At 42.7% G+C, this 27,320-nt stretch overlaps 1 protein-coding gene across 1 annotated transcript in view; it reads left to right on the top strand.

The window, feature by feature from the left end:
• GNAI2 (G protein subunit alpha i2) overlaps positions 1-27,320 on the top strand; it is a 124,859-nt gene that overhangs the window by 60,450 nt on the left and 37,089 nt on the right. Inside the window, exons 2-4 of the mRNA XM_053377406.1 lie at positions 14,618-14,660; positions 17,940-18,081; positions 23,508-23,668. Coding sequence (XP_053233381.1) covers positions 14,618-14,660; positions 17,940-18,081; positions 23,508-23,668 — 346 coding nt within the window. The remainder of the gene's footprint in view (positions 1-14,617; positions 14,661-17,939; positions 18,082-23,507; positions 23,669-27,320) is intronic.

Below are 27,320 nucleotides of genomic sequence, written 5' to 3'. Positions count from 1 at the left end.
GCTAATTGCCAAATGGCACCTTAAACCTAGGTTATTGTTGCCGCAACAAAATGTCTAGGCACCCCTACCCCCTGCCCTGATTGTTATCATTATTCATTTCAATTCTATACCTCTTTATATTTTTAAGGAAAAAATCTCTCAGTGATTTACAACACATTAAAACATCAAATAAAACAATCCAGAATAAGACAAATTCAAGCTTCAAGGAAAATATTTCAGATCCTTCTCTGACATTTTTCTTTCCCCGTATTTATTTACCTTCGTAATTTATATAGCTGCCCCATGGCAGAAGTACTCCAGGAAACCAGTGTGGTGTAGTGGTGTCGGACCTAGGACCTGGGAGACCAGGGTTCAAATCCCCACTCAGTCATGAAGCTCAGTGGGTGACCATGGGCCAGTCATAGCTTTTTAACCTACCTCACGGGGTTATTGTAGGAATTAACTGCAGAAGGGGTGAACCATGTATTCCCTGGAGAAAAAGGTGGGCTAGAAATGCAGTAAATAAGCACTTCTGCTGGAGGGAACAGCCAGATGGAGATGTCGTTCACCAGTAACTGGACCTGCGCCAGCTGCAAAACGCACCTGGCTAATTTCGAACACTGTTGTGCACAGTGTGAGATTGGGGTGGGTGGGTGGGGACAGCTGCTTTACTTAATGGCCAATAAGTGGTGTGCAAATCCAGCTTCTGAAACAGAAAGCAAAAATTACCCTGAGCCCTGTCGTGCACTCAAAGTGTTCATGTGCACTGCAGTTAAGGTGAATACATGTGTACGGTAAGCTCACCATGGAATTTCAACACATACAAAAACAACTTGGGACCCAGTTACCTGAAGGAGGAGTGCCTTTGCCCATGCAAACCTGTCTGCTTAATGTGTTTTCAGGATGAGGCCTTCTTGGTTTTGTTGCGGCCTGAAGAAGTCTGGTGACAACTGGACGAGAGCCAACTTTTCCCTTTTGGTGTCTAGCTTGTGGAATTGTCTCCTTCCTGAAATGTTGTTGTTGTTCTGGTTGATGATGATGATAATGATAATAAAAAATTAGGCACCAATTTTGCAGAGTTTTCATTGCCTCCTGAATGCAGATTTGTTCACCTAGGCCTTTCCTGATCAATGATACCAATTTCAGTTTGTAACGAAGAAACGATTTACAGGTTTGAGGAAAGCGCCTGTCTTTGGCACGTTGCTAAGGCAGCCTCATTAGAAAACCTGTCTTCCTTGAATTTGATGCCAGATTCACTTTAAATCACATAGTGAATCCATGTACTATGAACTAAATTGACTGAGAAACTGAAGAACTCTGTAGGAGCTTTAAGAGAGCACATGCATGACTATAAATTGTATACAGTATATTGATAGATCCTGATATTTAATATCAAAATTCCTTATCTATTGAGCAGAAGTCTCTGCGACATAATAAATACTTCAGTAAAGTGTCTTTTTTTTAATTTTTTTATTAAAGGATTTTTTTTATAACAACAAAAACATAACAATACAATACAATAAACACAACAAAAAAAAAAACAAGTACAATTTCAGATCTTGTTTTCTTATACCTTACTTCTCCGACTTCCTCATGCCTCCCTTTTCTGTATTCCAATTTCTAATCATTTATTCAGCAAATCTTCCCTTATTTTAATTTAGTTTGATCTTACTTATTCTCCTTATCTTGTCCATTACTAATAGTAACCATTTATTTTCTAATCCAACATCATTTTAACTTTCATTAATTTTGTAATATTTCTTTAAATAGTCCTTAAATTTTTTCCATTCTTCTTCCGCTGCTTCTCTTCCCTGGTTTCGGATTCTGCTCGTCATCTCTGCCAGGCCCATGTAGTCAATCACCTTCATCTGCCATTCTTCCAGGGTGGGTAGATCTTGTGTCTTCCAGTACTTTGCAATGAGTATTCTTGCTGCTGTTGTAGCATACATAAAAAAAGTTATATCCGTCTTTAACACCCCTTGGCCGACAATACCCTCTGGTTTCTTAGGGAAGGTATATTTAAATACCCTTTTCAGTTCATTATAGATCATTTCCCAGAATGCCTTAATGCTTCAGTAAAGTGTCTTGTGCTCTGTTGAATTCTCGTGACTAATTAAAATGGTGTGTGTGTGTTTAGAAAACATATGGTCTGTTTCAATACGAATTGGTGGCATCTCATCTCTGGGGGATCAATTAAAACCCCATTTGTGACAGGCCTGATTTTATTTCTGCTTTACTAGAAAGACCCTGGGCACTCTACTCTACATTGCTGGTGCCATCTGTCCCTATAATAAAGACTTTCTACAAGATCTACCTGCTGTCCATACGCCCACTTCAAAATGCATGTCAACACACACACACACACACACACACACACACACACACACACACACAGTGTTGTTTGTTATTTCTGTAGGAAGGGGCTAAGTGGTGCTGCCAGCCAAACCAGGTACAGTTACTCACAATCTGGTGGCAATTCTTTACAAACACACAAAGCAATAACTTGATTGCTTCATCTGATGGGCCTGATATGTGTAGCTTTTTTCCCTAAGCATTTAGTTGTTATTATTATTATTAGCTATATTAATAATAATAAAAATAAATAAATAAATAAATAAATAATAATGAAAATCCCAGCAGCATTTTATTTACTCTATATGAACAAGGGTGGATAACCTGTTTTGGGCCCAGGGCCACATTGACTCACCTTGGCCTACCCTCCTGGGGAAGTGGGGGGTGGGATGTCAATTCTTTTGAAAAACACAGCAATCATGATAAATATTTGTGTGTGTTTGTCTATGTCAGTAGAGCAGACATTGTGCAAGCAAACTAGGAACAGAGTGATGTGACTGTTAAGACACACCCATTTAATTTATTCATTCATTTCATTTATACCTCATATTTCCTCCAAGGAGTTCAGGGCGGTGCGCATGATTATCCCTTTCTCAATACTATTCTCACCATATTTTTAACAGTTAAAGATCAATTTGTGCTTCAACAATGTACCCCTTCTGTCACTATGTTCTCCAAAATTATTTTCATTGCCTTCCACCTTGATAAATTTATGCTCCCTCCTTTTCCTATTTCCCCTAATTAATTTAAATGACTACATCAGCCCGTCAATTTATGCTCCATTGAATAGATCAATTTCCCCACAACATTACCTTTATTTTCTTCTACCATCAAAAACTCCCCCTACTTTCCTCCACATTCATTCATTCAATCTTACATGCATTGCATTGCATTGCATTGCTGGCTGCCTTTTTACTTAACAGCCTTGAGGAAGATCAAATAGCACTTTTGATTATTAAGCTGACTTACTCACTGGTAACCCCACCACCTTTGAAAGTGTGAAGCTGCTTGCTGCAATGCTTCAGCTTGTCCAGGTGCTGCCTGCATGATATTTGCAGCAGCTCCCTGGACAAATTGTGCAGGCTTATCTTTCTCAGGGAAAGCATGACAGCCAACTGCTGAGCAGTGGTAGCCGAAACTGCTGAAGAAGTGAGTTATTCATGAGGGCTGTAGAAGCACTCTGAACACTGAAGTAAGCAACACTTAAAAGCAACTCAAATTGCTTTGGGCAGGGGAATGCTGGACAGAATGCACTGTGAATTATCTGAAAATAACAGCAGGGCACTCACAACAGCAGTGGGAATTATGGGAGAAGGTAAAGAAAAGGGGTCAGAAATCAGGGGAGTCCTCCCCAAAGCTGTTGCCACCACTTTTCACATATCAAGGAGGGCCACATAAAGCCTTCAGCTGGTTGTACAAGGTCTACCCGTTAGCCATCACTGCTGCAGAAGATACCATCAGAAAAGGACACCTAAAAGGGTGTTCACTTAGTTTTAGGATAACTGTTTCCATGGATTCAGAATTGCTTCTTCAGAATAAGGGTGTTATGTTTGAAGGTGTATTTAGTGCCCATTTCTTCTTACAGCCGTTTTCTGAAATTGTGTGTCCATTGTGGCCGGTGCAGCATTGTGTGCATAAGTTGCTTTCGTATGCTAGAGATCAAGTGTAGAAGAACTTGCATTTGGGAAGTGCAGCATGAGTTTGCTCAGGAGAAGGGAGCTAAGTAGCAATATAATTGCTGCAACACAGTTTTCCCTCTGAGTGTTGATCACCTGTATCTTATGTGGTGAACTGCAAGAACTTCAGGATGAATTGTGCAAATTGTATGCAGTGGCTCAGCAATCAGTCTGTGGAGAGCACCTGCAAAGTACACAGTTGCTGATAAATGCTGTGTGGTCCCAGCGGGATTCCAGTTAGAAGACTTCCCTGTATTTGTCATTGCTGGTGGCAAACTTCAAATGTCGAGAGAGTTTAATTTGTATGTTGTTTAGGAAGCGGCTTTGCTGTTGACTAGATAATTACAATATCAACATAATTATATAGCCAATTTTGTACATAACAAATGAAATATTGTTCAGGCAAGCACCGTCTGGTAATTGAATCAGCACTTAGAAGAGCTCTTCCTTTGTGCAGCAAACAGGCATGTGACCACATCTCCTCTATTAAAAGGAGTAGCCTTGCAGCTCATAATTTTATCAGGACTCCACGTAACAGAGGGGAGACATGTTCAGAATCCACCAATCAGGTGATAAATACCCAATAATGTAATAATGTACCCATCCCTATGTCAGAAATGCTTTGAGGCATATATCATTAACTACACGAGAAGCATAGCTGTTGATTAAAGTTTATATTATGATAAATAAATTTTGGGGGTGGGGCTGCTAGATTTCACTGTAAAACATATTAAAATCAATGTGGCCACAGCAGGCAGGATAAATTGATATCTTGCTTTCTGTAGCTACCTCTACAGTTTCTCTGTGCTTAGGACCTAAGACACAATCAATGCTAATTAGATGGTTAGTAGCAGTTGTCCTCTTGTCAGGTAATAGATTGGCAAAGCTAAACTTCCTCCTCCCTTCCTTGCAGTTGGTTCATTTAGAAGCCTTGACCTCTTGGCCTTTTAATTATTGCTCTGGGTGTCTCAAAAATGCGCACATCCTAGGTTATTAATGTGAATCCGGGTGTCTTGCCCACACCAGACACTAATGCAAATAAAAAAGAGGCATTCAACCGCTTCAGTAAATGATTATCTTGCTTCTCAAGTCTGGATGCAATCTTCTCTGTAAACCAGTTTTGTCAGCTTGTTTTCTTATGGTTCTGTGTGCACTGGTAGATCTGTCATTAAAGGATCCAATTTATCGTCTGTGTGTTTGCATGTGTGTCTCCAGATCAAGCACCTGTGATCATCAGACTTAGCTTAAAAATGCATCATTATCCAGTCATTGTGATAGGTCAGCACAATATGGCAGTCTGAATGCCTGTTGGATTTCTGTGATTCTCTGCTGATAGGAGCAATTGCATTTGTTATCATTGGCAAAATCATAGCGAAGAAGTATACTGGGTGCAAGAGTATGAAGAGGGTTCTTAATGCAGAGCAGAAAACGGTGCCTGGCGGTTGCAGAAAACTGAACAGTAATAATGCTATGTGCTTTTCAAAAGAAGCTGTAAATACACTACAGTGTAAGACTGATTTTGATAGTTTATTTTCAGATAGCTTTTCCTGTGTTAATTTCAATTGTAATGATTCGGTGAATGATTCTGAAAAATGGGAAGGCGACATAACATTTACATGAGCAAATTATGTGGGAGTTAAGAATATTACTTCTCTAGAAAGAAGCTTCCATGCTTCTTGTTCCTTCTTCACTGCAGTTTCTTTCCTGAGTATGAATCAGACATTCAGCTGCTGAGACTGTGTGGTTGTCCAACACAGTGATATGACAACAGTGTTCAGGTGGGAAATTACTTGCTTGAAAGTGCTCCCCTGATTTTATACCACAACAAAATGTGTATGGCTTTTTCATCCAGAGGCATTTTCAATCAAATGTGAGAAAACCGTACCATTTAAGGATCCAAAATTTGGATTTGCCCTCAGTTTGAACGGTAGAGGAAGGCAAATAAGCCTCAAGGTTAATGCTCGATGTGAACATAACTTTAGGGAAGTAATTTTTAAAAACACTTTTTACCTTTGTCATATATCATTTTTATTAGTAACAAAATCAGTGGCCCAGCCCCCTTTAGATAACTTTGTTGCCATAGGGAGATAATGGTAATGGATGTAAAGGGAAGCTTAACTCCTATGTGTTTAGGGCTGGAATTCTGTGCACTCCTCCTTGAGATGAACAGCCTTGATAAAACTCAATAGGATTTACTTCAGAGTAAATATGCATAGAATTGGGATTGTAAACACGAGCTGACTTTGAGCATATAGCTCCTTAATTGAAACTATAAATAACACAACTTGTCTGGGGGAGTCTGTGAGCCTGTGTTCCTCAGGCCATGGATTTGCCTGGTGAGTGATAAGATGCATTATAACTCTGAACACGAGATAAATTTAAATCTGCAATGGATGGAATTTGGTGTCGTTCAGTTACAAATGTTCCATCTGCGCAAACATTTCAGCTTGCCAGGTGGAATGATCCCCTCCCTGTGCTGTCCCAGGGTTCTCCTGACCTCCCCAGAGCCAATGGGGGGAAATGGGGGGGGGAATTGTACAAGAACCCTGATAGGGTTCATTAGGTATGATTCCTACCAATGTGCTATTGAATGAATCTGTTCCATATCTACATGTGTACATAATTTCTAATGTTCATTCATCAGCCAGTCATCTTTTACAGCCAGTTAAAAAGGAGTAATAATAAAAAACCTACAGGAACCCAACATCAATTTGTTCTCATGGTTTGGACAGCTTCTCTGTGCTTCATCACAGATTAGTACTAGTGAACAAACTAATGGAGTGGGAAGGAAAATCAAGAAGGAAAGCATTCTCCAATAATACCATTCCCTGCGTTTTGGGTTGTAGGCCTTGTCTTGCAGACATTTCAATAAAGCTTTCCTGCAACTATTTTCTGTCCTCTTCTGGTTTGGGGCAGGCATCTTTTGGTGGTACAGTAAACATTTTAATGACGTGTGGTCTTTAAAAGCCTTTTGTCCTATGTGTTTCAAAGCCAGTTGAATATGGTGAAGAGTTAGCTTTTCCACTGGACTCATATTGCAACTGTCTTACCCCTGGTTCTGCTATTCTTGTTTCTGGCACTTGTTTCCTGGGGGGAAAGCACAACTGCTCTCAACAGCTTCCTCAGAAAATCAGACCAACGAGTTCCAGAATGAAATGGTTGTCTGAAATGGGGAATAGGAGAACGGTGACCTTCTGGGTCACTTTGACTTGCGCTCAGCTGGTTTGTATTAGGGGAATGTTTTCCTTTGTTGTACAAAACCTACTGATTTGTGGGCAACCTCAGGTTTCTGTCATTCTCCCTGGTCAGAAATGGCAAGTTCACTGTTCATTTGTGTTGGCTGTATCTTCTTGTTCTTTCATTTTGATTATCTTCCTGCTTGGCCACCCATGAATGAGCATGTGACACTTAGCACCTGGAAACGGACCAGGCAGTCTTAGCTGACCAGGCTCCAGGGCTTCTATTTGTGCTCTGCTTGGATGGAACCAGGCGGTCATTTGTGGAATTGCTTGCAAGTTCCTGTGATTGAATAAGTTTCATTCATGGTCATTCCTCTCACCAGAAGAACTGCTAGCTTGGTGAGAAGATACAGTTTGCCCGAAGGCTGATTTATAATAATCAAGGGTGGAAAGCAACATCCTTGGGGAAGCAACTTCTATAACATACCTGTTTTCTAGCAAATGCTAGCAAATTAATGTCACAGCCACCTTTGTAGTTCTGAAGCTTCACATCCTTAATCTGGCAAATGTCATAATAAGAAACAAAACATGACAGATTGAGACCAAATGAAACAACTTGGATCTTTTCGCTGGAAATGTTAGGAAGTTTGCTCGCTTTTCTTTTCCTGCAACAGGCATTGCATAGACAGGCCTTCCCTAAGATGGAGGCCTCCAGCTTTTTTGTGCTTCAACTCCCATCAGTCCCAGCCAGCACAGCTGGTGATTGTAGTGCAAAAACATCTGGAGGGCACCAGGTTGGGGAAGGCTAATGTCAGCCAAGGCCTGCGAGTTAATAGTGGTCAGCTCCTGGGGCATGTCCTTTGGAACAGTGGGCAGCCAAGTCCACTGGGATTCCCCTCTTCTCCTCCTGTCATGTGTCCTCTGCACCATCTGCTCTGGAATGTTGGGGAAAACCCTGAGTACATTTTGGAGAATGCAGGGAGAGGGGAAGGGGAGAAGTTCCTTTGCACAAGGAGGAATTTTTCTGCTGATGGTAATGATCTGCTTTAAAGCTATATTGAATACCACCCAGTGTCTCCCTCCCACAAGCACAGTATATATATTACCATTTTGTTTTTGTGTTAGACACTATTCTCTCCTGCTTTGCTTTAAGCTGTTAAATTTTTTCTTTTACAAAAAACAAAATTTTGTTTTGTTTTGTTTTAATTGTTCTTAATACATTTTTTTAAAATGTTGTATTTATTATTTTTTTCATTTATGAGCCGCTTTGGGCACAATTTTGTGGTAAAGTGGCATACAAATAAGCTGGCAGCGACTTTTCCATCCACAAAATGGCGTGCAAAGTGACTTGCAGTATATAAAATGAAGCGCAAGAATAACAGTTTTTTAAAAAAAACCACACATGTTGGAAGCAACCCCACTCCTTGTACCAGTCCATTTGACAGCAGGATGCCTGTGGGAGCATCTGGTGACCTTTGGCCTTGGTAGGGGTGAGGAGATTGCCGCTGGGGTGTCTAACCAAGATTAGAGACAATTGCTGTTCTTGAAAGGACTGGAGCAGCTGTGGTTCTGTGCTGGCCCCACTAGCAAGCCAGCTGGCTTGATCTTCAGAGCTGACACAGTGTGGTGGATAGTGTCTGCAGCATGTCCTCTGCTCATTATTTTGTATTGTGACAGGCACCAGTTCTACCCATAGATGCTGCCTGGGGAAGAGAGCACGGGTTCTCGCAAGCCAGCTCTTCATTTATTAAATGTAGTGTTATTGTTTTAGTGCTTGCTGCCCGAGAGACAGCTCTTGGTGCCCTCCGCCCCCACCCACCCTGACCAGGAGAGAGTGACTGCAGGAAATCCTCTGATGTTTATTCCTATGCATAAGTATCACGGCGCTCACTTACTTGCAATAACAGGTGAAAGCATGGGAAGCTCTTGTTTTCTAAGGTCAAGGCATGCTATGAATGACAGTTTCCTGCATTTGGTATTGGTTTGTTTCCTAGGCTTGCCAAAATCTTTCCACTTCTGTTCAGCTAGGTCATCCATTCCACTGGACAGGTCTAGGCAAAAATGAGCATAAATTATTTGGGGAGCTGTCATCACAGGCCTTGCTGTCCCAAGGAGGAACAACTCCTCTCCTTAGTGAATAACCTTCCTGAGTTTAAAGAGCACCGTATTTTTTGCTCTATAAGACGCACCAGACCACAAGATGCACCTAGTTTTTGGAGGAGGAAAACAAGAAAAAAAATATTCTGAATCTAAGAAGCCAGAACAGCAGGAGGGATCGCTGCACAGTGAAAGCAACAATCCCTCTTGCTGTTCTGGCTTCTGGGATAGCTGCGCAGCCTGCATTCGCTCCATAAGATGCACACAGAGTTCCCCTTACTTTTTAGGAGGGAAAAAATGAGTCTTATGGAGCAAAAAATACGGTATTTTCCCCTCTCCAGATCATTGCAGAGTTGGCTCTTGAAGACCTTGTCAGCCTCTGAATAGCATGCTCAGATGCATCTTACAGCTTGGGTGGCCAGGAAGACCCAAGCCAAGAATAAGAACATATGAATTCCTCTTTTCAAAAAGTCAAAAGATGGCCCCTTTTCAATGGTAGGCATAAATCACATGGCTGAGGGGAATGAATGACCTCACATCCTCTCTTCCACAAGAATCCCTTGGTGTTGGGATGATGCGTAAATTGGATCATGTTGGGGAAAGCCATGCATATTTCAAATTCAGTGAGGTTACTGATGTTCACAGTAGCCCAGGGAGGAACTAGTTTAACATGCATGCCTTCCCCAAAGGAGTGTGTCAGATAATACTGCCCTGGCAGAGAACCTTCAGTTACCAGGCTGTTGGTGCTCATGTGCATTAGTGTTAGTGGGAAATGGACTAAAATAACACACCTTTTCCTACCAACAACAGGTTTTGAGCACAGGCAAGTGGGATGATCTAATTTGACAGTTTTGAACCCATTGCAAACAGTGACCATATGTTTGATGATAATAATAATAATGTCCAGAATAAACTGCTTTGTATCAAAAAACAGAAATCCAGAGATTGCAAATAAGGAATCATAATTAGTTCTGACACTTGAATCAACTCACAGAGTTCAACTTATTTTAAAAGAAGAATTTGAGGAATGCTTCAATTTACCCTCACCACCTCTTCCCATTGCATTATCTATCCGGCCCGTGTTTTCATCTCTGCAAAGCAAGGGTTAATCTGAAGCATAAATCCCACTATTTTCTCTTGTGTCTCTGGGCTGTATAACCAGGCTGCAGCTACTGAGGTTGTCTAAAAGCTTTCTGTTTAATGTTGAGTTCTCATGTGCTGGGCTTTCAGCTCTAAGCCTATTTCCACGGCTGAATGTTAACCCCCAGGGAACAATGCACACTGTGTCGTTGTGCGCTGGTCCTTGTCGCCGCATGTGCTTGTGGGTGCTGGAACGAATTGTCTTCAACAATCCGATTTGTTTGGGGGTTTGGCTGGCAATTGTAAGCGACTGAAGACAAGCAGCATGACTTGCTCATAGACTGAAAACTGGACATTTTTACACTGTTGGCAAGTGGGAATTCTGGTTCAACTTCATGCTTCGTGTTGCAAAATGGTACCATGAAATATTTGGAAAGTTGTGCTTGTTGAAGTTGAAATTTGTCACTGGGCTGCCAAAGCATTTCCTCCATCAAGTTTAGAAGTAATTAACTGCAACCTGACCAGCTGGATTACTTCCCGGTCTGAGGGGCTGGGATTGAGAGATCTTGTGAAGCTTCTGAACAGCTGTGCCATTGCAAACACCAGCTTGCAGATCTGAGCTTGTTAGTGAACGTGTTAATAGGATGCACAGTAAGAAGATCCCTCCTGCTAATAGTGAGGCTTAACTGGGGCAGAGAGTGACCCCCCCACAGAGCTTTAACGATCCGTACATAATATATGATTGTGTGGATGGATCTTAGTGAAGAAACCTTATCTGCTTTCCCAGATTTTCTTCTCTGAAGGCATCTAAGAATTTTATAGTTGCACAGGCTACATGGGACAGAGCAGCGGGTAACTGGCCCAGCTCTTTTCCAGTCATCTTGTGGCATTCTGCTGTATGGGACCAATTTTCTAGAATATTTGCATACCTTCCTGTTGTCAGAAATGTAATTACTGTGGGCATCAGTCCATGTCTGCATTCATGCCTTTTTAAAAAATGTGTGTGTGTGTGTATCATGGGGGACTTTGTCAAAAGCCTTACTGAAAGTGCGCTTTGATAGTGTACATACATACATACATACATACTCAGAATTAAGACCCATTGAGTTTAATGGGATTTACTCCCACTTGTATATAGGATTGCGGCATAAGTGGCATGCATGAATTCACAGCCCCTATGAAAGAGTACTTGCAGCTGATCATGCATCAATCACCATCTTGTCATGTGACTACCTCATTAAGAGTTCCTTTTTGTCCCTAAGGCATTGAGTGTTGCTCACACTGTCTGTGCTATGTGTACGTTGGTACACCAGTCCCTAAACTTGTGAGCCCTTATTGTAAAAACTTTTCACCTTCTGACCTCTGACCCCTTATGGTTAGATTGAAGTTAAGATCTCATTCCTTTCTCTACTTCCATAAGGGCTTAGCATTTTTTTAAATGAGAAATAGAGATGAGAATGCAAATATTCAGGCCCGATCATAAAAACTACTAGATTGAAAGCAGCTTGCCATCCACCACCCCTCACCCCACCTTTGTGTTTGACTTCCAATCTACTCAATTACAATTTCTTTCCACTTCTATTACTTTCTTTCACACACCTTTAGCCTAATTTCATACTTCTTTTTCTATTACACATTGTTGGATGGTGATGGGGAAAGGAATTATTTGTGGGATTGAGTGTAAGTATGTTTGAACAGTTTTAAGAATTGTATGAAATGTATGTTTGTGAATGCTAAAATGATGCTGGATTGAACTTAAGTGGCATTAGCAACAAAGCTAATAAGAATATGTAAAAATGGATTGATAATGGATGAAAATATATAGTCATAATATGTTAAGATATAGAGTTAAGATAAATGAAAGAGGGTAAGGATTTGCTGAACTGACTATGTGAACGGGAATACAAAAAGGGAGGTGTGAGGAGGTCAAGGAAACAAGCAAACAAAATTTTAGATATGAAAAAATTGATCTGCTTTTAATCTTTTCTATCTATTCTTTCTGTATTTTGTATCTTTTTTTCTATGTATTTTTATATTTTTCTCTTTTTTTCTCTTGTTTTATTTTCATTCTGTAATTTTCTTTTTTTTGGTAAAACTTCAATAAATATCTTTTTTAAAAAAAGAAAAAAAAGAAATGTATGTTTGTATGCTTGTATATGTGTATTAATGATGAACTATTTTAACAATAAAAACTTATTAAAAAAAAAGAAAGAAAGCAGCTTGCCAAAACCTTTGTGCCAGATGGGATGTCACTTTTGTACAGGGTGCAGATTTGTGACCTTTCTCCCTCTTGGATGAGAAATGCAATTGCTAATAGCTATATTTTAGAAATGGTTACGTATGGACAAAGCAAATCCCTTGAGCTTCTACATGCTCTTCTCAGACTTACATAGGCATGTGGCAATTCCATTTGTGATATTTTCCTCTGCATCAGTAACCACTAGATTTCATAAAAGTCGGGATCCTGGAAAAATGGTTTTGCGTTGCTAGAAAGAGCATTTTGTTACATTTCTTAATGGAGGGCTGTTTTCTTAAAAGCTTTGTGCCTGTTTAATGCAGCTCTACAAATACCGGTAATTCTTTACTAGCCTACAAAATTACTCACTAGCTGGTTTGCCCAAAGGTTGCTGCTTTTTGCTACGCTGAGGACCTAAAAGGGTTAACAACAACAACACATCTTATTTCTTTCCTGTAAAACAACTTTTCTTCCCGATTACTTGGAAGTGATTTGTAACTTGCCACTAGGTGCAGTGGTTCGAGTGTTGGACCAAGACTTGGGAGAACAGGGTTCAGACCCGCACACAGGCATGAAGCTAGTCACTGTCTTTCCTCAGCCTAGCCTACCTCACAGGGTTGTTGTGGGGATAAAATGAGGAGGGCAGAAACCGTGTATGCCACCTTGGAGGAAAAAGGTGGGATATAAATGGAATCAATAACGTAAATCAATAAAATGCTTACAAGCCTGTATCTAATCTTTCATGGGCCATCTATATTTCTTAGAATTGCAGTTTATCTTGCTACTTCTGCTTTCTCTTATGTATTAAATCTTCTGGCTCTCGAGGAACGTGGCTTCAAGCCAGATGGCATGAAACCTACCTGACGCTGCTGAAAGCAAATCTGTGCTGCTGTCTCTTTCTATTTTTCTAGGGGTGGAGGAAACTATAGCACTGCCTATTTTTCCCTCTGGAGCAGTGCACAGCATTGTATTTTAATAGGAGCCTATGAGATAATTCAAGTAGAATGGTTGTTTGCTAGCCGCCACCAGGCTCTGCTGCCTGCACCAAAGCCAAAGCAGCTTTGTGCAGCACATGTAGCCCTACCTGATGGCTGAGCCTCACATTTCTGCAGCCTTTGGCGTTGTTGATTATGAGATATTGATACCACGGTGAAGAATCTGGCAGGCACCTACAGAACTGCTCTTGGGTGCCTGCGTGAACTTGGCAGGAATACAAATATTTATCATCTCCCCAGGGACTTTCTCTATCAGTCTTGTGAAGTTTCACACTATTTGGTGTACGTGTGGTCACTGGAAAGTCTCCCGAGGAGACAGGATGCACAGTACCACACATAGCTCTCTGCTTTTCATCTGTTTTAAGTCCTTTAGTCTTGGTTGTTACTCAGGGTTTAGCCAAGGTGGGGACTGGCTAAATCAATTTTAAAAAAAAATCAAATCTGCTGGTTAAGACTAATGTGGCTTATAGTCACCAGATCTGTGGGATTAGGGATTTCCACTGTTGAAGTCCATCCTCTCCGATATGCAGCATGTAATGCATTTTGTATTTCAGAAATGGATGTGGTGTTCACTTTGTGCAGTAAGTCCAGGAAACTACCTTGGCATTCTTGGTGGCTGTCTCTCATAGCGGATCTCCTGTCCTGAAACTGTGTGCTTTTCCATTTTTTCTTTTTTGGAGCTCCGTAAAATAGTGAAAGCAGGACTAAGGGAATGGCGTTTCGCTGTAGGCGTTGCACCACTCCTGTCTTGTGCAAATTTATTTTACTCCACTTCCCCCCCTCCTTGGGTTTGGCAACCATGTGACCATTGTGAACCCTAACTTAAACAAATCCAGGTAACTCTCCTAAACTAAGTGGAAAGCCTCGGTTTAAAACTAGGTTCTCAGAACAAGCCTGCCAGAGCTAGCAATTATCAGACTTAATGTTGAATCTGAGTGCAGGAGGCTGGGGGAGGGGGGATTATACACTTGAATGCCAGAGTCAAAGGCCTGTTCTCTTACAAGTCTTCTTTATTTTCTACAGGTGCAGGAGAGTCTGGGAAGAGCACAATCGTAAAACAGATGAAGTAAGCATTCTTCTTTGTTCAAATATTGTAGGAGTTCTCTATGTTATGTTCACCGCTTTGTTGTGGTGGTATTTCAGCGGCTGCTTCCTGCATTCTTAAAGGAATGATAAGCGTCATAATTAGCTGGTGGCCAACTGTAGCTTTGCACCATGCATGAGAAACCTGCGACTCTCCAGATGAGGCTACAGCTCCCATCATTCTTGACTAGTGACCATGTTGACTGTGGGCTGATGGGAGTTGTAGTCGAACAACATCTGGAAGGTCACAGGTTCCCCATTCCTGTGTATACACCCACCCACCCACCAGAATAGACACAGATTTTTGCTGTGCATACATAATACTATTTACTTCTTTCTTGGCATGTTGGAATTATATTTTGCCTGATGCAGTCTTATTTTTCTATAGAACAGAGAGAGCGAAGATCCACTCTTAAAAATCAGTAGCAGCTACAAATGTGATCTTTAATTGTAGAGTGTTGTTGTTGTTGTTGTTGCTGTTGTTGTTAAATATTTATACCCCACCTTTTTCCTTGACGGGTCAATGCAACCTATGCAAATAAAAACAAGAGCCACTAAAAACATAGAAAAAAAACGAAACAATTATACATGAATAGAATTAAAACTATATACACGTATACAGTCTATTGAAAACATACAAACATTACAATAAAAACAGCACCAGCCCTTTAATTAAAAGCAGTCATTTCCCAAAAGCCTGTTGGAATAAGAAGGTGGTGGAAGGACACTTTTAGTAGCAGCAGCAGTACAGAATCCTCGTTGCATTTCCATTCAGCCTTTACCAGCTTTCCATTGTGGCACTTATTCTCCATAAGATCAGGAGGTGAGAAAACAAAATGTACTTGCTGCCGTTTACAACTCAATTGCTGTTTAGATTGTGCCTAATTTTGGATATGTGGCACAAACTCCTCAACCTGCTGTATTTTGAGAAATATGTGAACTTTTCAAAGTGAAAATGTAAATCTCCTGGTAGTTGAAGGGCAAGCTGCCTTTTAATATTTCAAGTAGGTGAAGATGTTTTAAAAATGCATGTACCCACATATCTGAATGCCTCCTCCCAAATTGACTTGTCTGGGTGTTAAGATCTGCTGGGGAGACCCTGTTGACAGTGGAGAGACAGCCAACATAGAGAGCTTTGAATTCTGCCCCCTACTGACTTATCCTATAAACCTGGATCCCAGTTGGAACAGTTCCAGCAAGTAGGAAACTAAAGCATTAAGCCAAGGGAAAGATTACCCTTTCAGCCAACTCTCTGGGTGTTCTTGGGCATTGTCTAAAACCTTTCTCTGGCTGCGGAAAGAATAATTATTCTTTTGGCTGTCCATATAGATTAGCAAGAGACAACCCCTAATTTAAAATCTCCCTCTCTCTCTCTCTCTCTCTCTCTCTCTCTCTCTCTCTCTCCCCCTCCCCCTCCTCACTGTAAATGTATAATGCCAGCATATTGGGTCTTTGGCCTTTAGCAGTTACTGGAATTTCAAAAAGATAAACAGTCATCTGAACTGTTACATTTACAACAAACATTTTAATTTATATGATCTGCTCCTGTTGGTCGTGGCTGGCAGAGGAATGAGACTAAGTCTATTAAGCTGGCCTCCTGTCATGGAATTGCGCTCAGCGTAGAGCAAGATGACCTGAGTTGTTGTCATTTCTGTCGCGCTGGGTTTTGCTGGTTTGAAGCATTTCTATGATGCTCATCACAGCAGTATCCTAGAGCTGAGCCAGGCCAGTTGCAACTGGCCCCATTTCCCCGAGTAGATTCAGGCTTTGAACAATGTGACCAGTTAGAAACTTTCTCTTTCACGCTGATTGAATTGAATTGTTGCCTCTGGCTAAATCGACAAGCAGATGGTCTATTTCTCAGCTGGTGTGCCTTTCAGAGCCTTCCTAGCAGCAGTGCAGCTACAGCAGACCACAAGTCAATTTCAGCTCTGCTATTAGGAAAATAGCCCAGGGAGGCAAAAGCTTGATCTCAATCTGCTGCTATTGTGAAGCCTGGGTTCCTAGCCTGGACTTGTGTGATTGCCATAGTTGATTGTTTTCTGGTTGAGAGAGAGCTGCTCTCTTGTTGTTGCTGCTGCTCACAGCTGTATTCCCATATTTCAGTTAGTTGTGTCCAGGGCAGCTGGACAGCAGCAATAAATACCAAAATAATCAAATTCAGTCATAAAAAGCAATAAATATAAAGTGAGGTTAAAACACAGCAAAGGAGTAGATGAAATACTAATAAAACAATACAAATGGTGGTAGAAACAATATTCCAGAAAGAAAGAAAAATATTTATCTCACATGGTTAAGGCCTGTCTGAACATACTCCTGTGAAAAGCCATCAACGGAGGGGCAAGGCAGACATGTCTAGGGAGTGCATTTCACAATCTGGGAGCAGCCACAGAAAATGCCCCCCCTCCACCCCCATGAAGCGATACTCAGAAATTGGCTGGCACATGTGGGTTTTTTGTAAGGTATTTACTATTGAGCAGACATTCCATCAGTTATCCTGTTCCTAAGCTTAGAGCTATTTAGGTCATAAACAGCAATTTTAGTTGTGTGTGGAAATGAACCAGAAACTAGTGTAGCTGTTTTAAGAAGGAAATTACACAATCTGGTTAACTGTCTGGCTTCTGCATTCTCCACCAGCTGAAGTTTCTGGACACTTCAGAGGCAGTTAGCTCTCTGGATGGTTAGCGTGGGTGTGGTAAGCAGGAGCCATTATCACAGTTCAGGGGGCACTTTCCAGCCAAGGAAAAGCATTCGAGGAGGTTTGGAGCAGGGCCAGTGAGAGGTGTTGCCTGCAGACATGTCCTCTGAGGCTCAGGACACTTCTCCTGAGCCTGGGGTTCCCAACCCCTAACTTAACAGCGTAGTTGTCTCTATGCTACTATTAGTGAGCCCTTTCAGATAACCTGCTTGCATTATTTTATCATCACTGCCCTCTCCCACAAATAGGGGGAGTAACCCCCAGAACCCACCCAGACACTTCTACAAATCGAAGGCAAAGCAAGTTTCTGAAATGGGTTGAGTTGGGAATTTGTCACGTAAGCGGAATGTGTCCTTTGGCATATTCTGAATTTAACTGATTTTTTCCTTCTCGCCACTTGCTCTTATGCTGTAGTATTGTCGCATGGGGCACCCACTGCTAGGGACTTCTTTTAGCACAAATATTTTATGAGAAGGAATGCAGCAAAAATTTGAAATCCATTGCAGGCCTCTTGCATTTGACATGCTGACATTTTGAATCGTTCTCTGTTCTCTTCTTTTCCAGGATTATCCATGAGGATGGATACTCAGAAGAGGAGTGCCGACAGTACAAAGCAGTGGTTTACAGCAACACCATTCAGTCCATAATGGCTATCATCAAAGCGATGGGGAACCTGCAGATCGATTTTGGGGACCCTGCCAGAGCAGTGAGTTTCCTTCCCTCCCTCCTTCTTGCTAACAGGCTCTCTCTAATCATATTAGTAGACCTCAAAATCCTTCCTGACATCTACACCCAGTACTGAAATTGAAAAGTGTGCTTGTTCCCTTCAAATGGGGCGTCCCAGGGCTCCTGATGTATGAGGCATTCGTCCCCATCATCCCTCCCCTCTGTCTTTTTTTTTAATCAAATCAGAGAATTAGTCAGAAGACACTTACTGTGCATACACGAATTGACTGCTTCATTTGTGTTGCAGAATTTGACTTTTCACGCCCAGACATAGAACTTGGGTGACTTTGATGCAAAGTCCTCTGACAGTGTGCCAACACTTTGTTAAGTTGTTAACGTCTTGAATGAAGCATGTTGGTTACAATGAAAATGTAGTCGTGTTCGTCTGTTGCAGCAAGAGCAACAAAGAGTATAGCATCTAGATTAGGAGTATAGCATCTAGATCAAGGGAAGTAATAGTGCCACTGTATTCTGCTCTGGTCAGACCTCACCTGGAGTACTGTGTCCAGTTCTGGGCACCACAGTTCAAGAAGGACACTGACAAACTGGAACGTGTCCAGAGGAGGGCAACCAAAATGGTCAAAGGCCTGGAAACGATGCCTTATGAGGAATGGCTAAGGGAGCTGGGCATGTTTAGCCTGGAGAAGAGGAGGTTAAGGGGTGATAAGATAGCCATGTTCAAATATATAAAAGGATGTCACATAGAGGAGGGAGAAAGGTTGTTTTCTGCTGCTCCAGAGAAGCGGACACGGAGCAATGGATCCAAACTACAAGAAAGAAGATTCCACCTAAACATTAGGAAGAACTTCCTGACAGTAAGAGCTGTTCGACAGTGGAATTTGCTGCCAAGGAGTGTGGTGGAGTCTCCTTCTTTGGAGGTCTTTAAGCAGAGGCTTGACAACCATATGTCTGGAGTGCTCTGATGGTGTTTCCTGCTTGGCAGGGGGTTGGACTCGATGGCCCTTGTGGTCTCTTCCAACTCTATGATTCTATGATTCTATGAGTCTTGTGGCACCTTCTAACTCGTTTATTAAGGCTTTTGTGGATTAGACACTACTTCATCAGATGCACAAATTGTCTTATCCTGAGTTCAGGTATATGGACACATGGTAACGCTCCACCCCCCCAAACTTTAGATAACATTTTGTGCATCTCATGAAGCTGAAGCTGGTCCACAAAAAAGCTTGTGCCATAATTAACTCATTCATCTTTAAAATGCGACAATACTCTGTTGCTTTTTGCATTTGATTGGGTTCATCTGTCTGTGCTGTCAGAATGGCTCAAGTCAGCAGAGCTACAACAGAAACAATGCTGTTAATCAGCAGAAGGGGAAATGTAGCGAGTGTGGACATCTCATAAATAACTATAGATTACAGATCAGAATGGTGGAAAGCTAAAGTGAGCTTGTAACAACAGGCTGTTGGTCATCACCTCAATCCAGGCAAAACTCACATTGGGTGCCCTTTTGCATTTATCTTTGTACACGGACCACTTAGTCAGTCTAAAAGCAGCGAAGGGCAGCAACGTAGCTCTTTGTGGTTCTGGACGACTTCCTAAGTATTAATCATAATGTACACAAACAGAAAGCTGTTCATTGTCTGAATTCTGTTTTTTGCTCTCCCAAGCAATTCCCCACAGAATCCCCCTGGATAAGAACTTGTCCATAAACAATATGGAGGAAGGATGTGATGACACATCCTTTGAAAGGGGTGTGTGCGCACACATGAAGTAATGTTGCAATTTTTAAAAGGTTATAGCAGTTTGCAACCGACCTGTAACCTAAGCAACTGAGTGGAGCCATGAGCAGCAGAGGGGAGGGGGGGGATTCGCAGTGTGTTGACTGGAGTAGATGAAAGGAGAGGCCTTGGAATAGGGCTGTGCTGTATATGCAGCTGAACGTTTGTGAGAGGTTGCTGCTGAAAGGGCAGCTCTTTTAGCAATCTGTATATAAGGAGCCTTGAGAATCGGCTTGAATTCCTCTCCACAGTCGTTCTCAGGTCCAAAAAGGTTGCAAGACTCTACTGCTCTAATGTTTCTTCTGAGTATGAAATGTTGTATTCTCTCTCTCACCCCACCCCACCCCACCAAAAAAAAACCCCCATGTGGAATCTTGTCACAGTGGAAAACTGTATCTCAGCTCTTCATCAATAGCTGCCTGAGCAGTTTGGATTAAGACTTGCATGTACAGGGAGAAAAGTAAGCCAAATATTTTAATTGCACACTGCTTGTTTTTTAAAATAATTACAACATCTTCAGAGTTTTTGCAAACCTGCTAAGAGGAGCCAGATTTATGCCCATCCAAAAGTGCTTCTGGCTGTTCACTATCAGCAGAAGTGGCATCTGTTTACATAAAATGGAACATACTGTTTGGTTCCTGCTATTCAATGAGGAAGAGCCATTCTGTCCCAGGGTTATTATACTTCGACCAAAAGATGTATTGCATTCAGAGTGCCATATATTTTGCAGATGGCATCTGCCTTTTTTTTTTTAGCCCAAATCTGATATGACCCTAGCATCCCGCTGCCCTATCCCCTTTCCCAATGTGCATCCATGACAAATCATAACAGTTGAGAGTGACTTTCAGTTGCAAATGTGGGCTAGGTCTGAGTTTGAAAGAAAGGAAAATTAAACTTTGAGGGGAACTTTCACCACTGAATTTAAAAATGGGAAGAAGGCTGAAGGCGTAGGTTTGAGATGTTGCAACCAGGGGGACCAGCTTGACTGATGGCTGCCAATCAGGCACTGATCCAGACATTTGAGAAAAGCAAAACATTCTGGCGGAGGATGGAAATCTCCTGAACTGGTGCAGAGCTGTTGGTGATAGTGGGGTGGGTGAGGTGAGCTATTAGTGTTGCTGCTATGAAGGTCGATGAACCCAGAATTTAAGTGTCAGTATAAAAGCTAGACGTATAGAAAGGATCCTTGGAGTAGGCAAAGAGATTAGCCAGTGTGGTATAGTGGTTATAGTTGGATTAGGACCTAGGAGACCAGGGTTAAAATCGCCATTTGGCCATGAAGCTCACTGAGTGACCTTGGGTCAGTTATAGATTCTTAGATTCATCCCCTTAATAGGAAGGGGACCTGATGGGTCATCTAGTCCAACCCCCCGCAATGCGGGAATCTCAGCTAAGTCTAATTTGCAGCGTTGTTGTGGGGATTAAATGAGGGAGGGGAGAACCGTGGACACTACTTTGAGCTCCTTAGAGAAAAGGTGGGATATAAATGCAATAATAAAAATAAAAGTTTATCAAAGAGAAAAGCGGGAGAAAATGCAGCAGAAGTACTTTTTCTCTAGGTCAATGCTATCTAGCTGCAGAAACTGGCTGGTGCCAGATTTGTTAGAGGGTATAACAATGAGTTGTAAGAGAAATAAGGTTGATCTTTTGCCCAGAAACTAATTGGAGTGGATTGCCTTTAATCTATTGGTAGCAAGTTTCTTGTAGTCAATAAGGTGAGTCCATAGCAGCTACTTTCTAAAATACTAGAACAACCATGTTTTTTATTATTAGTAAAATGAGCACGTCCATGCCACTAGTCAAATGGAATAAATATTCACACAGCAGGAAAGTACCTCATATATTCCTTTTCTTCTTTTTAAGAATCATAGAATTGCAGAGTTGGAAGGGACCCCCCACTGCCATGCAGGAATCATGACTAAATAATAATCCCTGGCAACTGGCCATCCCACCTCTGCTTAAAAACCACCTTCCAAGGCAGTCCATTCCACTGTTGGAACAACTCTTCCTGTCATAAAATTCTTCCTAATATTTAGTCCATAAAGCACAATAATGTCTACACTGAATGGCAGTGGCTCTCCAGGATTTCAGAGAGGGTTTTCTCCCAGCCCAGCCTGGAGATGCTGGGGATTAAACCTGGAGCCTTCTGCGTGGAAGGTGGATGCTATACCACCGAGCTATGGGCTTTCCTCTTAAGGCTAAATTTAAGAGTTTTGGTTCTCTGAGCGCCATTCTAGGTTTGATAAGGAGAAACCTTTGTGACTGGGGACAGTGTGAGTGGTGCTTCCACAATGTGCATTTTCTGACCCTTAAAGCAGATGAAGATTCCACCTAAACATTAGGAAAGAAGATTCCACCTAAACATTAGGAAGAACTTCCTGACAGTAAGAGCTGTTCGACAGTGGAATTTGCTGCCAAGGAGTGTGGTGGAGTCTCCTTCTTTGGAGGTCTTTAAGCAGAGGCTTGACAACCATATGTCAGGAGTGCTCTGATGGTGTTTCCTGCTTGGCAGGGGGTTGGACTCGATGGCCCTTGTGGTCTCTTCCAACTCTATGATTCTATTCTATGATTCTATGTAAAAGTTTTATGGCAATAGCAATAGGCAGTATTTGCATTTGCACATCTCCATCAATCAGAAGTACCTAATTCACACAGCATTCTCTGTTACAGCCTTCCCCATTCTTTGGGCCCATGTGTTGTTCGGCTTCTGCCCCCAAAATGTTGCAGCTACCTTCAGTCAAGTCCATACAATAGTGTTGCCATGTTAGAGTCACGGAAGGCCATTCTGTTGCGGTTGGGCATCCTCAGTGTAAGCACGTTCCAACCTCATGGGATTTCGTCATTCATTTTGTTACTCCTACACCAGCAGCTGGATTTTCGTAAGGAGAGGCAGCACTGGAGTGGGAATCAGCTGCTTGAACAGAGTGTTTGTGGGTGATCCTATCTTCCATTTGTCACCATGTCAGCATGTAAACAGGCCACAAGGGAGCAGTTTTTCAGCAGTGCCACACCTCTACAGAGAGATCTGAATTGGGCTTAGACTCACAATAGTTTAATCATGGATACTTAGTCTTTGTAATCAAATGAGCTGTTTTGACAAGCGACACATCTTCAAAATTATTGCTCCTTGTTTTTGCTTTTAATTTTTGATTCTTAGTGTTCCCTGACCATTGCATTAAAGGCATTTGGCACCTTGCCAGTTCGTCTTCCTTTTCTGTTTTGTGTCTTTGAGAAGGGAAAGTGGATAGCACCAAATAAATTTTGCCTTTCCAGAGTAATCCTGCTCAGGTCCACCTGCTGTCAATTTACCAGCAAATTCATGCTTCCACTAGGTGTTCCCTAGAGTTTCTGCAACCGAAGATAAGCTGTAATTGTGTTCCTGTATTGACCATCAAATTGTTTACCTGATGTCAGCTTTGTTTAGTGCTGTTAAATCAATAAAGTCTTTAAGCACTGACTTCTTGCAGAGATGTTGACACATTCAGCACGGGCAACTGCTTTGCACCTAGGGAATGTTTTACTCCATTGCTCAGCACTAAAGCACACTTCCCCTGGCATGACCCTCTTGGGAGGAGTGTGGGAGTGGAATGTGAGCTTCAGTGTGATGCTCTGCAGATGAGCCAAGGAGAGCTCAAGGGCCTAACCACCTGGGTTTTGTTTCCCCCTGCAGGATGATGCCCGTCAGTTGTTTGCACTCTCTTGCACTGCAGAGGAGCAGGGGATCATGCCAGAGGACTTGTCCAACGTGATCAGGAGGCTGTGGTCAGACAACGGAGTCCAGGCCTGTTTTAATCGTTCCCGAGAGTACCAGCTGAATGACTCTGCTGCATAGTGAGTGACTTTTCCTTGGATATTTTATTTTTGCTGGGGTCAACGTATTCTGAACTTTAAATAGCATTTGAGCAATGCCATTTTGCTCTGTGTAGGGAACCAGTGTGATATAGGGGGCAAGATGTAGCAGACTTGAGTGACCCTCCATAGCCACTCAATCAGGGCTAAACTAAATGTGACAATTAACAGGCCTATGTACAGTGGTACCTCTAGATACGAACGGGATCCATTCCGGAGCACCGTTTGCATCTGGAAGCAAACGTAACTAGCGACGGCACGTCTGCGCATGCGCACGTCGCTTTTCGCCGCTTCTGCGCATGCGCGTGGCGTCATTTTGAGCGCCTGCGCATGCGCAAGCGGCGAAACCCAGAAGTAATGCGCTCCGTTACTTCCACGTTGCCATGGAGCGCAACTCGAACACGCTCAACCCGAAGCGCAGTCAACCCGAGGTATGGCTGTAAGACTGTTTTAACTGTGGGCAGTTCTGCAAACATTCTTGCCATAGTCGCATTTGTTGTACAGTGGTACCTCGGGATGCGAACGGGATCTGTTCTGGAGCCCCGCTTGCATCCAGAAGCAAATGTAACTAGTGATGGCACGTCTGCGCACATGCGCGTCATTTTTTTGCCACTTCTGCGCATGTGCATGGCGTCATTTTGAGCGTCTGCGCATGCGCGAGCGGCGAAACCCGGAAGTAACGCGCTCCGTTACTTCCAGGTTGCCGCAGAGCGCAACTCGAACGCGCTCAACATGAAGCATATTCAACTCGAGGTATGACTCTATATTGGCTGAACTGCTATTCACAATGAGCAGTGAGTTAATTATGCCTCCAGGATGTATAGCTCTTTAAAGCATGGTGGTAGCTGTACTTCCAGCTTTTATTTTATGTGCCATCACATTCCTCTTTGCTTTGGAAAATCCTCCTGCTAGAAGTCCATGTGCATGCATAAAACTCCCTTCCTAGTGTGACGGAAAGCATGGCTGAGCAGGGTGGCTGGCTCATGAGATACCTGGGGGCCTTGTTACAGGGGCAAAGCTCATCCACATAGTTCCTGTGGGATTGTTGAGGTTGTGTGTTAAGAGTTGGAGGCATGCATGCTTTTCCAAGTCGTGGCCTCAGCCTGCAGCTAATGGAGAAAGGGAACATTCCATTGATGAAGCAGAGAAAGTGGGTGAAACGTTGGCTCTGTGTGGGCCTATTTTACTTTATTTTTTGTTTTCCAGAAATACTGCTGAGCAGTTCAGACTTTGATTATTTGTTGCCTTTTTACTCATTTGGAATGTCCCACATCTGCCTGTGGAATAGTTATTTAGATTTCGGCATCAAATGCCGTTTTGTGGCATACGAAAACATAAATATTGTGTCAAAACACAGATGGGCCCGCAGAAATGAGGGATGTTAAAATGAAGAGAGCTATCCAGGCTTTCTGAACAATATATGTTTTCTAAGGGAAGAAAATTATGTTTTGAAATGTGCTTACGCAGCTCGTTAACTCTATAATGAGGTGCCTTTGCCAGTCTCGCAGCCATTGTTAAATGTGTCTACAATTCACTTGCTAAGTTAGCTATGAGCAATCCACTGTCTCCACAATATGCTGGTATTGTTGCCAGCAGACCACCACGCTAAGAGTCGGAGGCTTCCACCACACATGTATACTTTGAAGGGTTCTTCTGTTCTGGATATCATGTTTAGTGCGAGCACTAGGAGAAAACTTACTGGCTTTTTAAGTCGAGCCATCTCAGCCGGTAAGGAAAAGTGTCTGTCTTTCCATTTCAATTGATAAAAAAGAGAGAGAGGAGAGAGGCAGCTGAAACCAGCACACCTGTTCCTTTAACAGTGTCTTGGTTTTTCCTCTCCGTTCAGCTTGCATTTCCCAAACACATGCTGTGGCACTCTGCTTTCTGCTTGTGAGTAATGTGGTGCTTTTATCCTCGGTCGTAAAGAAAGCCAAGAGGTCTCTTTTCTTGATGCAGGGTCGAGCAGGTCAACTTGTGTGTTTTTGGAGGGGAGTTTTGCAGAATCCCTGAGGACCTGCCCCTTCAGATAGTCTCTGCTTTCTGCCTAGTAAGGGAAGGCAGCTCAGCAAAGGTCAGACTATTTATCTGTAGACAAGACTTCTGAGTCAAGTTTCTTAAAAGTCAGGTTAGGAGTAGAAAATAGCATGCTTCCCACCCACTCCCAAGCTAGTTTATGAAGCCTGAATGGATCACGCCGTCATGTAACTCTGTGACCCAAGCCTTTGCTACTACCTGTCCACACCACAGGCATTCTGCACCTGACTGCACTTTAGCTCCAGGCACAACGTGCTTGTTTTAAAGGCCTTTCCAGTGAAGGAAGTTAATTACTTGAGCTTCTGCTTTGCCTTCCTTGGCAAAATATGGTGTGCTAGAGTGTTGCTCTCTTGCAAAAAAATGGACAGGGAACTTGATCTCTTGGTTTTCATATTTATGCACATGCTTTTTGCTAGCGTGATATTTCCAACTGTATGGCTGGATCAGACCGAGGGGAGCTATCTAATCCAGCATTCTGTTTTGGCCTACCCACAATCAGGGTGCAAAGGCAGCAACCGCCTCTCTTATTTGTTTCCCAGCCTGCTGTTTCTGTTCCTAGGACTGCTACCCTGTCACTTAAGGTCTTGTTCGCTAACAACCTCACTGCTTCTCTCAGTCAACTACCTTGGCCTCACAAGAATGAATATTAGGGGGAAGGTCATAGCCCAGTGGGAGAGCATCCGCCTTGCATGCAGAAGGTCCCAGGTTCAGTCCCCAGCATCTCCTGATAGGGCTTCATGGGAACCCCTGTTTGAAACCCTGGAGAATCGTTGCCAGTGTAGTAAATACTAAGCTAGATGGACCAAATATATCTGACTTGTTGTAAGGCTCTCTGAGCGCCCCTTGGCAACATCTGAAGGCCCTGATCCACTAGGCTCTGGATTGCACCCTGCACCTTGCAAAGTCAAGCCCAGGCTGCCTTTTTGGCAAAAAGGAGTGTTAGGCCCTGGTAGGTTGCCCCCTTACACGCTTGTGATTGGCCAAGTGGATAGCCAGCCAGTCAGGATTTTTTAAAAGCCTGCCCCTCCATTATTCACTTCTCACTTTCATCAGTGGCCCCCTAGCCTCATGTTTTGGCCCCCCATTTACATGATTTTCACCTGTTGCCTCCTTGGAATATTCTGGGGCCCCCAGTTGGGAAACACTGGACTCAATGACCCTTGGGGTCCCGTCCAACTCTACAATTCTATAAGACAGACTAAAACCAGCATTGGACACATGGCCCAAGCATTCTAGCCCAACAGCCAACTCAAGAGCATTCTTTTTCTTTTTTTAAGTTGCAGTTTGTAAGGTCAAAAAGGGGTGGTGGTGGTGGAGGTTGACTGCCTTGACCTCACAATGGTCAGCTGCTTAGCTGTTGACACTCAGCCAGCTGGGGCTCTGCAAAGGCAAGCGAGAAGCAAGCATGACTGCTTCTTGGAAATCAGGATGTTTGGAGGGTGGGGTTTCCCCTCAAATGTGCCTCGTGCAATGTATCAGACAAAAGGGGACCATTGTAGAGTAAGGAATGGGGAAGCAGCCATGCAGTCTTGTGGAAGACCATAGCTCAGTGGTAGATTGCATGCTTAGGTTGCAGACGGTACCAAGTTCAGTTCTCAGG

Source organism: Podarcis raffonei, chromosome 2 (genome assembly GCF_027172205.1).
Source record: "Podarcis raffonei isolate rPodRaf1 chromosome 2, rPodRaf1.pri, whole genome shotgun sequence".
Lineage (NCBI taxonomy): Eukaryota > Metazoa > Chordata > Lepidosauria > Squamata > Lacertidae > Podarcis > Podarcis raffonei.
Note: the sequence above shows the minus strand (reverse complement) of the source record. Positions and strands in the feature narration are given on the sequence as shown.